The sequence below is a fragment of the Piliocolobus tephrosceles genome, chromosome 6 (assembly GCF_002776525.5).
Source record: "Piliocolobus tephrosceles isolate RC106 chromosome 6, ASM277652v3, whole genome shotgun sequence".
In the NCBI taxonomy this organism is placed as follows: domain Eukaryota; kingdom Metazoa; phylum Chordata; class Mammalia; order Primates; family Cercopithecidae; genus Piliocolobus; species Piliocolobus tephrosceles.
Genome location: NC_045439.1, coordinates 89491129 through 89508369, shown reverse-complemented (window position 1 = coordinate 89508369; position 17241 = coordinate 89491129). Strand labels below are relative to the sequence as shown.

The 17241-nt window shown below is 43.0% G+C and overlaps 1 protein-coding gene across 1 annotated transcript; it reads right to left on the bottom strand.

The window, feature by feature from the left end:
• Positions 1 to 644: 644 nt before the first annotated feature.
• On the bottom strand, positions 645 to 16437 carry ANKRD34C (ankyrin repeat domain 34C). The gene is made up of 2 exons (XM_023193404.2): positions 15936 to 16437; positions 645 to 5644 (listed from the first exon to the last, which is right to left on the bottom strand). The coding sequence occupies exon 2, from the start codon at positions 5598 to 5600 to the stop codon at positions 3993 to 3995; it is 1608 nt and encodes a 535-aa protein (XP_023049172.1). The 5' UTR covers positions 5601 to 5644; positions 15936 to 16437; the 3' UTR covers positions 645 to 3992.
• Between the last annotated feature and the right edge of the window lie 804 nt (positions 16438 to 17241).

Below are 17241 nucleotides of genomic sequence, written 5' to 3'. Positions count from 1 at the left end.
TCCTCAAAGGATCTGGAAACAATATGGGCCTCTTTCCTAAAGTTAGAAGTAGGGGAACAAACATCCTAAAACTAGTCCTTTTTTTTTACTTAACTGAGTTCATTTCAGTAGTCTAGGAGATAACCGAAAGGTAATCTCCAGAGTACCTGTTCTGGATTGGAACAGTCCAGAGAATCAGCGAGTCTGAATAAAATTTGAAGTACAGAGTACAAGAATTTAAGAGACCACAGAGACCGTCAAGCTAATTCACTTTATACTTGCTGTCCTGCCCTTGAATAAGAGCTCATGGAAATCAGCTTACATTAACACTTATGAACATTAGAAATAGGGCCCAAGGAGGGATATCCACTGATGGTAAGTCCCTGCCACTAGCAGATGGCACGTGCAGCCCGGGGGGTTGAGCATCAGGGACCAAGTAAAGAAACTCACCCCTCGGAGTGGCAATGCACCTTCGCATTCATTGGACTGTGCTTTTTTTAACCAGGAGAGATACCATAATACTTGTCTGATTAAAATCTGATTTTGTAAATTATGTGTTCATAAAATATTGGGTGTTTGGTTGATGTTACTAGGCAGTCATGTCAATTCATCTTAAGGAAAAGGTAATACTTGAGATTGCACTGAGAAAAAGTGGAAAATACTATTGAAGGATTGCAATATATAATTTATTGACATATTAGAAACATCTAAATGGTGTCATTACATGGATTTTGATACATCTCTGAGCACATCATCAGCTTGAGACTAGGATTGAACACTGTAGAGAATCAGTTCAAGCAGCACATGATACATCTGAGGCACCAACACACAAAAAGGAGGAAGGTCAGACACAACCTACATTTGCAAGGTACCATTTACTTGATGAAGTTCTAAGAGAGTTGACAATGGGTTTTTTAAAAAGAAAAAAAAAAGCTTTGGAATGTCTAGAAATTAAACCAAAGGTCCAGACTTTAAACTTTAGTCTCACATTCTGTAATATATTTTGATAAACAGTCCAGAAATGCTTAAGCAGTTGAATTACTGAAACTATAGTTTGCAGCTAACTTGTAAGTGACTCCAGGATTCCAAAGCGACAAGCTAACCTCTGATCTAGAAAGCATGTTTGAATCTAAAATATGCTTTTAAAAAGCATTCTTATGAGGTTCATTGACATGGACAAAATTGCATATGTATGCATAATCTATGAGAAAGTATTTTGGTTGTTGTACTGGTATAGAACAGTCTAATTCAGCTAACTCATCGTCAAGTAGTGATGAGATAAGATACTATCCTGATGACTGTCTGTTGAAAGGCTGATGCAAAGGTCATGACTGACTGATGCAGGCAATGAGTGGCATGAGAGTACCTGATATTACACATTTGTGCAATGGACTGGCTATCCTGAATGAGCAACTCATCATGTTTGGTGTTTCACCTAGGCTAATTACTATAAATGGACCACATTCACTACTTAGGAAATATTGGGTTTCCAAATCTTAGCTAAAGGTTTAGAAAAAAAATTGCTGTGATGCAGTGTCTTGCTAAACTCACAGCTGGATACTACCACCAGAGGTCAGTTTTAACTGACACTAACAACAGCTGGAAAAGTATGGAAAATGTGTTCTCTGTGTGTGTGTGCATGTGTGTGTTTACATTTAATGAGCTGCTGAGAATGATGGTTGTCGTATGATTCTCTTTTTAATGCACTGGAAAGTTGTTTCTTTGCCCGGGATAGCTTCTACTCAGTAAGAATTATTAATGATTAAATGGTTCTGAAAATAACAGAGTTGTCCACACTAAACCACGTTCATGAGCTATAGATTTTTGCTAATTTGTGTGCTTTTCTTATTTTCTTCCCTTCCTACAAAGTATGAGACCATTAGCCCCATGTTGGAGTGTGTTGGCCAAGAATCTTGAAGGCCCAACACTAGTATTGATTAGTCATCTTACTAAAGCACAATTTGAATTATCTTAAGTTAACAGGAGGTCTTAGCTGGCCAGTCAGCACTCACATTTCCATACAGCTTTGTTGTTCTTGACGTATACGATAGGTCTAGCAGTGGAGATCAACGGAGGTGATGCACCCGGGAGACATCTGGCCTTGTCTAGAGACATTTTTGGTTGCCACAACTGGGGAGAGGGTGTTACTGCTATCTAGTGAGTGGAGGCCAGAGACGCTGCTAAACATCCTATGACACACAGCACAGATAGCCCTCCAAACAACTCCAAGTTTGTTTTGTTTAACCATCATTAACACTTTTGTTTGGAGTATTCAGATAAATTTCTAGCAAACGTAGTTATAGAAAAATTGTATAATATGTAGAGTTTATGTGGCAGAATTTTTTACTTTACACATGAGTTTAGAGATCAGTACTTATAAAAATAACTGGGGATCTCATGGAGATACTTGAACTTTTCCAGAGAAACTTTATTCCATTTTGTGTAGCATGTGTATTATTTGAGATACTGCTTCAGCAGTCTCAAGAAATACATTAAAATTAGCTACTTCTTTTTCAGTGACTTCTACCTGTGCCAGGCACAATGGCAGGCACTTTCATACATTGTGTCATTTAATTTTCACCACAACCTTATAAGGTGCAGCATTAGTAATCCTGTTTTACAGATGAGGGATCAGAGACACAGAGAAGTTAAGCTGCTTGCTCAAGGTCACACAGCTGGTAAATGATCAGACTGGTATGCAAACCTAAATATGTCAAACTCAAAGCCCTTACTCTTTCCTCTACATGATGCTGTTCTCAGGAACTATTGAACTTTTTGACCATAGAGCAAATAGATCTCAGCAGCACAAGAGGAAACATAAATGGAAATAACCAAAAATAATTCATCTAAGATATGGCTACATTATACCAAATGTGCTAAGTCTCTGCTTTCCTTCTTGGGTTTGCTCAAAGCAGCCTAAAAGGGTTGTGCAGGTTATTTCTACAAATCTCCTCTCACCTAGATAGTTCAGAAAGAGAAGAAACCACATTTTTCTTCAATTATCTAGATGACTGAAGGGGAAATGATAGTTTGCATCCCCTAAAATTTTTAGGCTGCAAAGTGAATTGTCCTCACTGCTTCTCACCTGAGAACCACCCACTTTACCATTTAATCTATGCACAACCCCTCCTCAGTTATCATTCTGGTTTGGGTAGATCTCGTCGAGTTTTAAGAATAATATGGAAATGCTTCTTATATCTGTAATCTATAATTGTATCACATTCAACTCCAAGTTAGTTAACTTTGTTTTTCACAAGATTTCAACACAAGAGCCTGTGTCAGGGGAGAGGTCTTGGGAGAGTTTCATTTCTGGGGCAAGATTTGTCTCTAAGGCATAAGCTACCATGACATATCATAATTCAGGGGCCACATAGATGGATATTTGGGTACTCAGAGCACATACAAATTAGTATGTGAACAAAATATATTACTGGATTGCTGAATGAGTTCAACCACACCACGAATTACAGTGCCCTGACAGAGTCAGAGCCAGGATCCACAGGCCAGAGCCTCTTCCATGGGGGAATTCTGCTTCTACTCCATCAGATAGAACCCAGACACCCAGATTTAGTCACTGAGGGGTTGGTTTGGGGCTTTTGTACATTCTAACAAATGTTAAAGCCTCATTTTCTATGTAGGCACTTTATAGATTTATTACAAATGACATACTCCAAATACTACCTCCTGATTTAATTTCTTGTTTTCTGTTTGTCTGATAGAAAATTACTGATGTCCTCAGCTTAGATCATTGTACTTGCTATGTTACCGCTGAACTCCAAAGGCTTTCTTCCTTTGCAGAATTTTTAAAAATTTATCTTTAAAATCCAATTATCGTGAGTTCTTTTCAAGTAGGCCTTTAAAAACCCAGGGATTATTCTCAGAAGTGAAGCAGCATTCTGCTTTTGTATCTTCTGAAGTGGCCACACTTCAACATTAAGGAATGATCAGGAAGCATTCTCATCCGTAGTCCCTTCCGTAAACTATATTGATTATTTTAAGCCTTTCTAAAGCTTCTAGGTCATGATTTCTTCAAAATCAGACAGCTGCTTCATTTGTTCGATTTGCATAGAATGCCTTCTGAGGAGCTTCTTTTTACTTCTTAAGTCAACTCTCTTTGGTGAACTTGGAGCAACAGGAACCATAGATTTTAAGCCACTAGTAAGAGGGGAAGAAGGTTTGCTGCTAGATCTAATATCTGGAATAGGTGGGTTCAGATTCACATTTAAAGGCGGCAGGAAGCCAGGCCTAGTGTGAGAAATACGATCAAGGAGCAGAGTTCCAGAACCTCGTCGTTCTAGAAGATGTGGCGGCCTGCGGCGTGCTGAGCTGGGGGATGTGCTAGGTACAGTGTCCAGGGACTCCCGAGAGCCGTGGAAAAGAGATAAGTGAGAGCTGTTGAGCTTCTTTCTATCTAAAGGTCCTTTGCCAGATTCAAGGGAAATGGAGCTGGGAGGGTCAGGCCCTGGCTGTAAATCTAAGTCGTAGAGGTCATTTTCCAGCCATTTGAGGGATGCTGGCTCTTTGAGAGCAGAAGGTCCTGATGGACCCATACCACATTTCTCTTGGTCAACAGGCAGAGTTCCTCTCCTGGCCAGACGCGGGTGGGGAGCCTGACCTTTTTCATAGGCTGCTTTCCAAGATGCCGGTGCTGAAGAGACTGGAATCTTCAGAACCTGCTCTGTGACTGTGTGAAAGAGGGTGGGGTCTTTGCTATCGATACTGTTGGTTCTGGAGAGGGGCCCCCTTTTAGGGAAGGACACATCACTGATGCTCTTGATGACCTCGTTTTCTGTGCTGGCACCATGGGTCTCATCCTGACGCGTCGAAGCTGCCAGCACCGAGGGTGCGATCAGGCCCCAAGGTTCAGATTGGAGCCTCTTCAGTTGGGGCAAACGTGCCCTTTTGAGATTACTGACTTTCCTAGTGGGTGACCCAGGCTCATTAGCAGCCTTGGAGGTGTTACAACTGCTTGGATGCCCTGCTTGGAGGCTGAAGAAGTCATCTTCCTTCTCAGTGAGTGGAGAGTCCAGGCCTGGAGACTTCAGCTCTATGTCAGAGGGAGATGCATACAGTGGAGGTGAGTGCCTGTCTTCTACTTTGGGTGAAGGAGGGACATTAAGATACTGTTTGGTGGTTTTGGTGCCTGAAGACGATTTATCTGTTGTTATAATAATCACCTCCTTCCCTTTGGCTTTGCAGGCATCAAGGAGATGTTTCAATGCATCCTTGTCGTCTGCATTTATTGCATAAACCAGAGCCGAAGCCCCAGTGCGATCCTCAAGGCTGGGGTCTGCTCCATTCTCCAGTAATAAGGAGACCACTTCTCCCCCGGCTCTTCTGATACAGGCATGGATGAGGGCAGTCTTGCCAGACTTATCTTGGATATTGGGGTCTGCCCTGTTGTCCAGCAGGTACTTCACCATCTTGGACTTGCTGATGCTTTGCTGGTCCACATGCTTGGTGATGCATGCCACCATGAGAGCTGTTTCACCTTTGTCATTGCTTTCATTGATATAAGCTCCCCCTTCCAACAGCAGTCTGGTCAACCTGAGCCTCCCCAGCCACACAGCCTTTAACAAAGAGTTTCCATCAGTCCTTAATTCAGTGTCATCATCCATCATATTGGCTACAGTTTAGAGAACCTATGCCACAGTAGCAATCAAACCTACCAAAGGAAGAAGAGGGAACAAATGTTATATATTTTATAGCAGATCTGTGCAGCATGCTTATTACAGGGTCTGGGTACAGTCATATCCCAACCTGATCCCAACTTATATTGACTTGGCCAACTTATCTAACATTGCTGAGTTAGTTTCTGCGTCTGTAATAATGTGTCATGGTGGGATGGGGGGATAGTGGTAACCTACCTCATAGGGTCATTGTAAAGACTGCCTAAGAGATGTATAAAACATCCACATGAAAAGCAGTTAACATAATGCCTAGCATAGAGTAAATATTTGTTTAAATGCAAGATGTTATTGTGTTGACTGCACAGCACTTACCACAAATGTAGAACTCTACATTCCTTAGAAAAAGGTTTGAATTATTTTCTTCACTGCTGTGTCCTCAGCATTTAGCAATGACTCACATGTAATTAACAAGTCGCCTCATAAATAATTGTTTCATGTGTTGTTATTGGTGTGCATAAAAAAGACTATTAGGAAACACACCAAATGTTCATCCTTATTCTAGGCAGTGGGATTATGAGTGGTTTCATATTCTTCTTTTTGCAGTTTTCCCAAACTAAATATGTATGATTATTGTAATGGGGGTTGATGGGGTAGGGACAGTGAAAACAATTGTAAAACAAAATCAATCTAGTTATCCCTTTCCAGGTTGTAGTCCTCACTTTTCCAGCAGATGTCAGAATTCATATTCTCCTTATTCGGAATAATGCCATGCTATTCCCTTCTCTCTGGTTGAACTGATAGGAGACAGAGAATGGAGAAGGGGATTGCATTTTTGCTCACAAGTGTTAGGAAATAAAGCTCAGACCAAAGTTTTCTCAGCTGAGGTTTGTCAAACCTGAGTTTTCTATTTTGATTTTTTTGTCAGTTCCCTAATTCCTGATCTCAAAATCTTCAACCTATGTGTTGCTTGAGGGGCCCTTCACAAATAAGAAGAGGTAGGTGTCCCAGTCCTGATGCTCCGCCAGTCCACAGGTACCACACTGGCCATGTCTCTGCCAGTACAGCACCTTCGCATGGGCTTTTTGTGCCTCCAGGCTCCTAATGAGCAGATGGCTCATGTGGTCTACCTGCCACAATGCCTGAGTTTCCTTCTCATCTGATTCACATCATTCTTTCTCTTACGCTATTCACCTGATCACTTATTTATTTATTTATATTACTCTATTAAGTTGGAAGGCAAAAGCTTTTCCTGGTTGAAGTTGAGAGATGGATATATATGCCTTTGAAAAATTAATATGTGAATAGATACTTGCTATTAAAATAAAACAAACTACATGTAAGTATATAAAGAGGAAGAGGTCTCCTTTATTCATCCCCCACTCCTCCTTGAAAACTCTCTCCTCTTCAGAAGTAACCACGGCTAAGAGTCTAGTGTGTATCTTTCTGCTTCTTCAAATGCATTGTTCTGATAACTACATGAGTCTGATGTTGTTGTGTTTATGTGTTTTGCTAGATTTCCTGCAAAACTACCACCATTCGAGGGCACTGTGTGGTTATTAAATACATTGACAACAGTCTCCATTTCTGTCTCTCCATCTCCTTTCTGTCTTCTTCGTTCTCCCACTGATCTGTGTGTGTGTGTGTGTGTGTGTGTGTGTGTGTGTGTTGTGTGTGTGTGTGATGGTCTTTCTCTCTCTTCTCTTTCTGTCAATTTTAATTATTTTTACTCCTCTGTGGTCCTACACACCATTGCTGTGTTAAAGCCGTATGCATCAATAAGCTTTTCAGTCTCTGAACCCTGGAGATTTGAAATAGAATTTCCAAAGACTAGATAAATGAGTGGAATGTCCAGAGAAAGCGTGCTTCTTTCCATTTCATCAAAGGGGTCCTTCTTCTCCTGGCCTGTCTACCTCTCTAGAATCATTCCCTGCCACTCCAGTCTTCTTCACATTCTATCTTCAAATCTCATTTCTCAAATGCACCATTCTTCATGTGTTTTTCCTCTTGGCACTGTTCATGTTTCTAACTATAAGGCCTCCCTGCTCTTCTTTAATTATTCATCATCCCCCAAACTTCAGCTCAAATGTCACTTCCTTTGTACTCAAGAGGAAAATCACTCAAGATCAAAGAGGGAGGGTTGAGTGAAATTACAGTGACTCATCATCAGACTATATAAAGAACTCCTACAAATCACTTCCTCCAAAAGAGGATACACAAATGACCAATAAGTACATAAAAAGATACCCAGCCTCATTAGTACTCAAGGAAAATCAAATTAAAGTAAAACAAAATACCATTTTAGAATGGCTAAAATTAGGCAGACTGACAATACCAAGAGGCATGCAGACAGGAAGCAACAGGAACCTGTTGGTAGTATAAATAAATTGAACTAGACTGAACCAAAGCCCACACTCGGACACAGTAATTCCATGCCTAGGTTTACACCTGTGGTAGTTTGCAAACAATGGCCATGAGGTCCTCCCATCCTCGTATGTACACTAGGAGTCAGCCTTGTGTCTCGCTTTCAGCCATAAAATGTAACTGTGTGACTTCCAAGGCAAAGCCTGAGTAGGCCTTGCAGCTTCCAAGTTTGCTGTCTTGGAACTCAGCTGCTATGTAAAGAAGTCTGGAATACCTACCAGGAAGGGCACATGAAGTTTTAGCTGGTAGCCCCAACTAACTGCAAGAATGTGAGTGAGACAATCTCAGCCCAGCCAGCACCAGCCAGCCCCTGGAGGATTGCAACTGCGTTACAGAACCCAGGTGAGACAGTGGAAGAAACACCCAGAGCCTGGGCCAAGTGTAGCAATATTAGAGAATAAACTAGTATGTGTACCAAAAGACATCAGCAGCCCTATTCATAAAAGACAAAAACTGGAAACAACCCATCAAGAAGAAAATAAGCTGGGCATGATGGCTCACAAGTGTAATCCCAGCAATTTGGGAAGCCAAGGAGGATCACTTGAGACCAGGAGGCTGAGCCCAGCTGAGGCAACATAGTGAGACTCTGCCTCTACCAAAAAAAAAAAAAAAAAAAATGCTGGGTGTCCTGGCTTGCACATATAGGCCTAGCTTCTGAGGAGGCTGAGGCCGGTGGATCACTGGAGCCCAGGACTTCGAGACTGCAGTGAGCTATGATCACACCACTGCACTCCAGCCTGGGTGACAGAGTGAGACTCCATCTCAAGAAGAAGAAGAAGGAGAAGGAGAAGGAGGGGAGGGAGGGGAAGGAGAGGAAGAAGAGGAAGAAGAAGAAGAGGAGGAGGAGGAGGAAGAGGAGGAGGAGAAGGAAGAAGAAGAAGAAAAGAAGAAGAGGAGAAAATAGATAAAGAAAATGTAATATCTTCATACTCTGGAATGCTATACACCATACTTGTATATGCTCTCTCTCTTTTTCTCTTGCACACGTGCATGCACCCACACATACATATGAAAACACACACATACATATACAAAACTAGATGCCACATCCCCTGTGTTCCATAATTCTTTGCAACTTCCTTTGAGTATCAGTCTTGTTAATCACCTGGGTCAGCCCCCTCCACAGAGCCCCCTGCACCCCTCAAACTAGAAATACTGTCTTTTCTCCCTTCTCAGTTGTGTGATAATTAGAAAGTAGGATAAAGGAAAAGATGGAAGAAAGGAGAAAAAGAAGGAAAGGAAGGTGGGAAGGAAGACGGATGGATAATTGGGTTACCTTTTATGTTACATGCGGTGCAAATCACTTACCTCTAGTCTAGCTCAGAGTCAAGAGAGGGAAGAAGAGAGGCAGGAAAGGAGGCAAAGAAGAAAGAAATGGAGGAAAGATGGTGTATGTAGGAGAATCCTTCTTTCTCTTCAGTTGGAATCAGTGGCCTCCTCCTCCCCTATGCTCAGGTTTTGTTCCTATTTTAACTCTTCCCCTTCAGCACCTAAGGAGGCATCAGGTTGCAGAAAAGGCATCCGGGTTCTTTTCTGTGGTCTGGAATATTTATATCTAGCCCACCAATAGGCATAACATTCTGTGTGGTCAGTGAGTTCTTTTGCAAGTTGTCATTTTTTTCACTGTGGGCCTCCCATCTGAAATTCCTTAAATGATGAAATACAAGAGCTTTGTCTGAGGACAGAATCAGGTGCTTACCTCACTCTTGTAGCCCAGATAAAATGTGCCAGGCTAACTGTTAGCATGCTGCAATAATCGTACACTTTTCATTTTAAGATTACTGGGCTTGGCCAGGCATGGTGGCTCACGCCTGTAATCCCAGCGCGTTGGGAGGCCAAGGCAGGTGGATCACCTGAGGTCAGGAGTTTGAGACCAGCTGGCCAACGTGGTGAAACCCCATCTCTACCAAAAATACAAAAATTAGCCGGGTGTGGTGGCACACGCTTGCAATCCCAGCTACTCTAAAGACTGAGGCAGGAGAATCACTTGAACCCAGGAGTCAGAGGTTGCAGTTAGTTGAGATCGTGCCATTGCACTCCAGCCTGGGCAACAAGAGAGGAACTCCATCTCAAAAAAAAAAAAAAAGAATACTGGGCTTAAAAGACTGCTGTTTACATGGCCTCAGTTGACAATAGCCTTACAAATTATGGCAGACTAAATTCATGCATCATGCCAGATATGCATAGCCATGCCTACTTTCACTGCCTCTGCGTGAAAACTCACCTTGCTTTCTTGCCTGAGTGGTCTTAGCAAAGTTCAAACCTTTCCCACAGTCTTCGTGTCAGGTCACTGCTGCTGTTGTCTGCTACAAATGGTGAACCCCCATACCTGGTTTCTGCTGACCAGAAGAAACTGACCCTGTCCTGACTTTCTCCAGCAGTTGCCTGGAAAAACCAGGTTACTCAACCAATAAGTATGAGGGAGTAACCCTTTGTAGAACAGATGTTGACCAATAGAAAATAGAGGATGGGAAAGAGATGTTACATAAATGCTTCTCCCTCTCCTCACCCAATTGCCTGTTCCAAGATGCAATAGATTATACAATTTCCATAAGACAGAATAATCAGCGCATTTGCCATGAATCTGTGGCTAGCTCAATAATGTATTCCCTTGTATTTGCTCTTTCTCCTCCTTTGCGTCACTTTTCATTTTCCTTCATTCCTACTCTCCAGGGTTTATAGCCCAATAAACTGTTAATACGTATGTTTTTGCTCCAGACTGATGTTAACTGCCTCCCATGAACCATGAAATGCCCTGTCAGGAAGGTTTTTCTACCATTTCACAGATGAGGAAACTGGAGTCAAGAGTGAAGAAGTGACTTGCCCATGGTCATTCAGGAATCAATGAATGACTCTGACTCTCACAAGCTACAGTGACTCTTTCTTTCTGTATTATCCCTGCCCTCCCCCACACACAGAGTGAGGCTGATGGTTTATATTATTTGACCTGCCCCATGTGCAGGGCTGACTCAACCTTGGGTGGATTTTGAAATTGAGACTGAGAAACACCAGTTATGCTGGGCTGTTTGTAGAGAACTCTGGATGTAAGAGTAGCATTTGTGGGTTAGCCACAAGGGCAGAGAAGCAGAAAAGGTGACGTGCAGAGGAAGAAGAATGAAGTAACCACACCAAGACGCTGAGATGAGAGGCAGGAAGAGAGTACTTTTCCTCTATCCTCTGAAGTTTCAACTGTCTTTGGAGTCCATGAACACCTTAGAAGACTTCCAATAAGTCAGCATGTTTTTGTTTATGGTAGCTTGAATTAACTTCTGTTACTTATAAGCAAGTAAACCTTGACTAAAACACTGGCATTACTTGCTCATTCATTCATTCATGATCAAACATATATCAACTATCTACTTGCTCATTCATTCATGATCAAACATATATCGATTACCTACTCCAGGCTAGGTGTTAAGGATAAAGAGGTATAAAATTCAGGAATGGCTGCTAAGTAATTTACAATTTAGTAGGAAGGTGGATGTATATTTTAATGACAGTAATAAACATTTATGGTATGCTTGCCATGTGCCAAGCAATGTGCTGGACACTTTATATGCATTGTGTCATTTAATCTTTACAGTAATACTATGAGGTGGGTACTATTATTATCCCCATTTTATGAAAAATGAAACTGAGTCTCAGGAAGGTAAAGTCACTTACCTCAAATCACCCAGGCAATATGTTGTGGAGCTAGAATTCAGATCCAAGCAGTCTAACCCCAAAGTCCACATTCTTAGCCTCTACATGACATAATTGTAGTGCAAAGTAATTAATAAGTCCCAGAATGGAAGACAAATATAAAACAAGGAGCTGTGAGTGCCAGGAGGGACTCGGGGTGCAGATTAGGAAAAGGCTCACAAAGAGAATAAAACTGAGCCAGTACTTGAAAAACATGAGTGGAAATTTGTTGAACCAAAAGGGGGAAGTCCTTACACTCAGGAGTAAGTACAAGTTCAAAGGCAAAAAGTAACAGAACATGGACATTTCAAGAACTTGATGGTTAGCGCATGGTGGTGGTTGGGAAGTGCACTGACGGAGCAAGCAAATACGGGGAGGTCTGCAGAAATCAGATTCCAAGTTCCTTGTAGCCTTGTCCTGCAGTTTGATGTTTGTTATGTGGAAATAGGGAACCAATAAAGAATTTTAAGGAAGAGAATGACATGATCATTGGCCACAGTGTGGGAGATGGATTGGGAGGCTTGGGGGTCACCTAGGAGCCTCTGAGAGATGAAGAGGATCAGAAACAGCACAGCCGGGAGATAGAGAAAGACTCAAGCTGGAGAGATGTTTGAAAGGTAGAACTGAATAGTGGTCCATTCGACAAAAGTGTCAACCAAAATCTAATTTACCTTAATTTGAAAATTTATCTACTATTATGCATCAAAGTGAACAAATATTAAAAACATGGAATACTAGAACTATTTTTTTATTATACTTTAAGTTCTAGGGTACATGTGCACAACATGTAGGTTTGTTATATATGTATACATGTGCCATGTTAGTGTGCTATGCACATTAACTCATCATTTACATTAGGTATATTTCCTATTGCTATCTGCCCCCCAACAAATAGGACCTGGTGTGTGATAATCCCCTTCCTGTGTCGAAGTGATCTCATTGTTCAATTGGAATACTAGAACTATTAAGTGATTTACAGGATCTCTAAGCTTATTGGAGAGAAAAGAAACAATCTGGATTGAAAAAAGCTGATGCATTCCTAGAAAATGTTGAAATCCCATCCACTTTGGCTGCTCTGGGCAGAATATTTTTGTCTTAAAAAAGTAGCAACCATAATGTGGGTTTTTTTCATGTGTATCATAAGAAGAGTAAACTGAGAAGTGAGCAAAGTTTGCCTGGTTCATCCCTTGCTGTCCTCCTTGTCTCTACCCACCAACCCTCCACCCCCACTCCACCCCTGCTATAACTTTCACCTCTCTGGGCTGTTTTCTGTTGGACGCATTTCCATTATAACGATGGCCAATATATTTTCCAATGGCACAGGGGCTGGAGAGGAAATACAGAAGATTAAAATATCACCAGTGTCAAAAATTAAAATGATGCCTCCTTCATGGAGGCAATAAGAAGATGTAAATGTTTGCTATCTTTGTCCTGAAGTCCTTTGATTATTTTATTGTCCCCAAAACTAAAGATGTCTTATATTTTTTAAGCTGAGAGGAGCCATCTTGTTCAATCTTCCTTGTTTAGAAACAGGAAACTTAAATAAGGGATTGAAACTTTTCTCTCTCTGAATCCAGGGTCTTTCACTCCCATGCCGTCTCACATCCTTAGCCTGAGTAGTTTAGACCAAGATTACGTATTAAAGGTCTGACAGCCAGTGTAGCCCACAGTCATGTCTTGCTTGGCTGGCACTGTGTTTTAAATTTTCTCTGAATGTTTTAAGATGGATTATTCACTGCTCAGTTTGAAAAGGCTCTGTCATTCTCCATAGTCTTACAATTGGCCCAATTCAAACATTCAGGTTACTTAACTTGCCTGTGTAGGGATGCCGGTTTGTGTATGAAAGTAAAATACATAGTATATAAAATCATGATGCTAGCATTTTGTCCTTCCTATCACTTCATAGCTGCTTATCTCTTCAGAGTTGTTAGAAGGCCTAAATAAGCTAATGGACGTAAACCTTTATATAAACTTTAAAGTATGGTGTACTCATGTGTACCATTAGAAATTATGTAACTAACAATTACCTGAGTACAGATACAATGTCATACACTTTATTTCCCCTTCTTCGAGTCACACTGACATTGTATTTTCAGTCAAACATCCCTTGTTTGGCACAGTGAAGATCTCACAGAGGGTAAGGGATGAAATTATACAAAAAAGAAGAGTCCACAGACTTTTGCAGACATCTTCAAAGTTCCTAGACCTCCAAGAAAGGACTTGGATATACACTTTCTAGTACTTAGAGACCAGAGCAAGTTTCTAGGACTTTATAATATATATAATTTGTATTCATTCTATCTGTGGCTATAGCCTTAATCTTGTTTCACCTGTGCTTTCTTGACTACTTCGAATATATGCAAACCTGACATCTTGTGGAGCCTTATAAACTGCTTTAAATTCTTTGTGGAACAAAATAGAATATAATCAATAAATGTTTATGAGGTTGATCCATATGAAACTGCTGTTTCAAAATGGTTTTAAAAAACATCAACGTCACGTATTTATAGTACTTGTCTAAATACATTTTAGTGCTGTAACTGCCCCATAATCCAAGCTCCTGAGGATGTGCCAGTCCATGTGGAAGAATTATAAGCTAAAGAGGTGGGAGCTCTGTATTCTAATCCCAGCTCTGCTACTAAGTACCTGAGTAATTTCAGGCAAGCATAATTTTGCTAAACGAGTAGAATAACCCCAGTCCTGCCTACTTAACAAGATTGTTACAAGGATCAAATGATAGGCAGTATGTCCACACTCTCTATAAAGTCCTGTTAAAAAAATCTAAGAGGCTATTACACACTGAACTAAGCTCATCCAGAATTCCTCCCACTGAGCCCTGCTCTGTGTCCAGCCCCCTTGAAGTGTGCTGAGGGAAGTGTTCACCGCCATTCTCCTTCTCTTCTAATTACCTGCTCCCTGCTTTCAGCCCCTAACACCCAACCACAATTCCCAGTTTCCGGTCTTTCCACACGTATTATCTCCTTGGCCACCCTCCCCTGACACTTCTGCAAGGAAAGCATTATCAAGTATTTACAGATAGTTAAAATCTGAGGCTCAGACACATTTAGTAATTTTGTCTAAGGGCACACGTTTGTAAGTGCTACGGCTTTGATTTAAACTCTGTTCCTCTGACCCCAACTTCAGAACTATTTCACGCAGGGAATTCCACTCAAGCATATCTTCCCACCACTGCAATCTGGCTGCGTTTAAGAGCGCAGCCATACCATTTGGTAGTTCCATAAACCTGGACAAGTTACTCGGCCTCTCTTGCTTCAGTTTTCTCATCTGTAAAGTGGGGATATTCATAGGACACAAATTTGTGGTGCACTGGCTTAGCACGGGGCCTTGGCACATGGTAAGCGCTTAATAAATGCTAGAGTTTTAAAGAAGTTTGGGTACACCTTCCGAAACCCAGGGAGGCCACACCATTTGGCTGTAGTTTTCGCGGAAGCTTGGGAGATATCTTTACACTCCGCCTCTTCCTTCTGCAGTCACGGGAAGCAGTTAGGAGCAGATCAGAAATCGAACACGTTTGCTTTTGCGATTCGAGAGCCCTTTCTGGAGCGGAGCTAGGGGCGGTGTTACGTAGCTGCCCCGAACTGAGAGCAGCGGTGGCGAGGGGCTAGGGAGCCTGGCTGTTTGGCGCTCACTGTGCGCCTTGGGCTGTGGGGCGCGGGCTCTGTCCGAGGTACTGAACTCCGGGGCTCCGGCCGCGCCGGCAGAGTGTGCCGGCGTCCATTATTGCCAGTGTCTATGGGCATCTTCCAGAAGGCCGAGCATGGGGGTCAGGTGAAACCAGGGCGGTAAGTGCTTCTCCCATCATTTCCCAGAAATGCCTAGATGCCTACTTTTTACAATTTCTTGCACATTTTCAGGTTCATAACCTCTCACCGCCAGTTCCTCACAGGTTTCTGCAAAAATTAACGACCTTTCTCCCCATTCAGTCCCTGCAAAAATCCAGACACCTATCGCCCAGTCCTGCTCCGCAACCATTTCCTACAAGAATCCAGGCCCCTACGCATCTCAGCCCCACGCGTCAATGCAAAAATAAAAAATGTTAAATCCGCCTTCCATTCCCGTCTCCCACAATTTCCTGTGATAAAAGCAAGCTCTGTCCTACCAGTTCCCCACTCCTGCCTGTGACTAAACAGCATGGACTGACTTCTCAGGAGCTCGAGGTCTCCACCCGGGTGACCAATGCAGACCCCTGGGGGGTGCGCTTACCTGGTGGGGACAATCGCCGAGCGAGGCCACCTGGGTCCAAGCTATGGGTAGTGTCATTATTATTCCCAAAGCAAAATCAGGGGGCGTCTCGCACCCCTGCCTGCAGCTGCGGGTTGGCTGGCAGAGGGCACTGCCAGACTGAACCAGCGCCGGGAGCTGGGGCTATTCCGGGCCCCGAGGGTCCTGTTGAGTCACTTGCCCAGAACTTCTTCAAGGTTCATGAATAAAACCTCTGCGTCAGTTCCTTCAAATCATTCCACCGCTCCTCCAAGTTGCGGTGTGAACAGGGGAGTTTTGGATTTGGTTTGGTCTGGTTTTAAGAAAAAGAAAGAAGCATGAAAGAAAGACAGGAATCGCCCCCAATTCCGCGCTGCGGGTGTGCAGGTCTCTGCGCAGCCCCAGCCCTCCGGCTTGGTCTTCGGCCGGCTGTGCTGGCTGACGACGCGCTGCTGCCCGCTGGCGCCGAAAGCAGCTCTCCAGCCGAGACGGGCAAGGGTTGTGTGGGTGTGCGAGCTGCGAGGAAGGAGGAAGGAGGGGGCCGCGGGGGTGGGGAAGTGCCTACCTGCAGCCTCGGCAGAGGCGCCTGCCGCCCCACCCCCTCGACCCTAGTTCTTGGGGCTCCGACTCGCTCAGCAACTTAGCAGGGGGCTCCTACACTCCCCAAGGGTGAGCGCGGAGCAGGCGCGGCCACCCTTGGGGTCCGGAGAAGTGAAGGGACGCTCCCAAAGTCTGACGTTGCAGGTCTCAGACCCTGGCAGGGATTTGAACTTATGTATCTCCTTTGTTCTTTCTGCGGCCCTGCCCTCCTCGGCTTTCCTTCACACATGCCCTGGAATCTCAAGGCTGTTTGTCCACAGTGTAGGAAAGAGAGGGAGACAGGAGGGTGCCAGTGTGATCCTCAAAACTGGGGAGCAATCTGATGATCAGGGCTGGTTCCATGGCCATTGGATTTCATTCCAAATCCATGCTTTTGCCTGCCCGCTACCTATTCCCAGGGCTTCCCGTGGAGTCGTTCGCTGACAATCTTCGTTTCCTTTTTACAAAGTAGTTAATAGTTACTGTATATGAGTGAAAGCATAAGGCATTGTATTTAGAAAGTAAGTGGCTCGTGCTTGTAAATCCCAGTGCTTTGGGAGGCCAAGGCAGGAGGACCGCTTGAGGCCAGGAGTTCAAAACCAGCCTGGGCAACATAATGAGACTTACAAAAAAAAAAAAAAAGTCTCTACAAAAAAAAAATAAAACTAAAATGCTTTCCAAAAAAAAACAGAAAGTGAGTGCCCCCTCCTCCCCCACCCTGCAGTGTCCT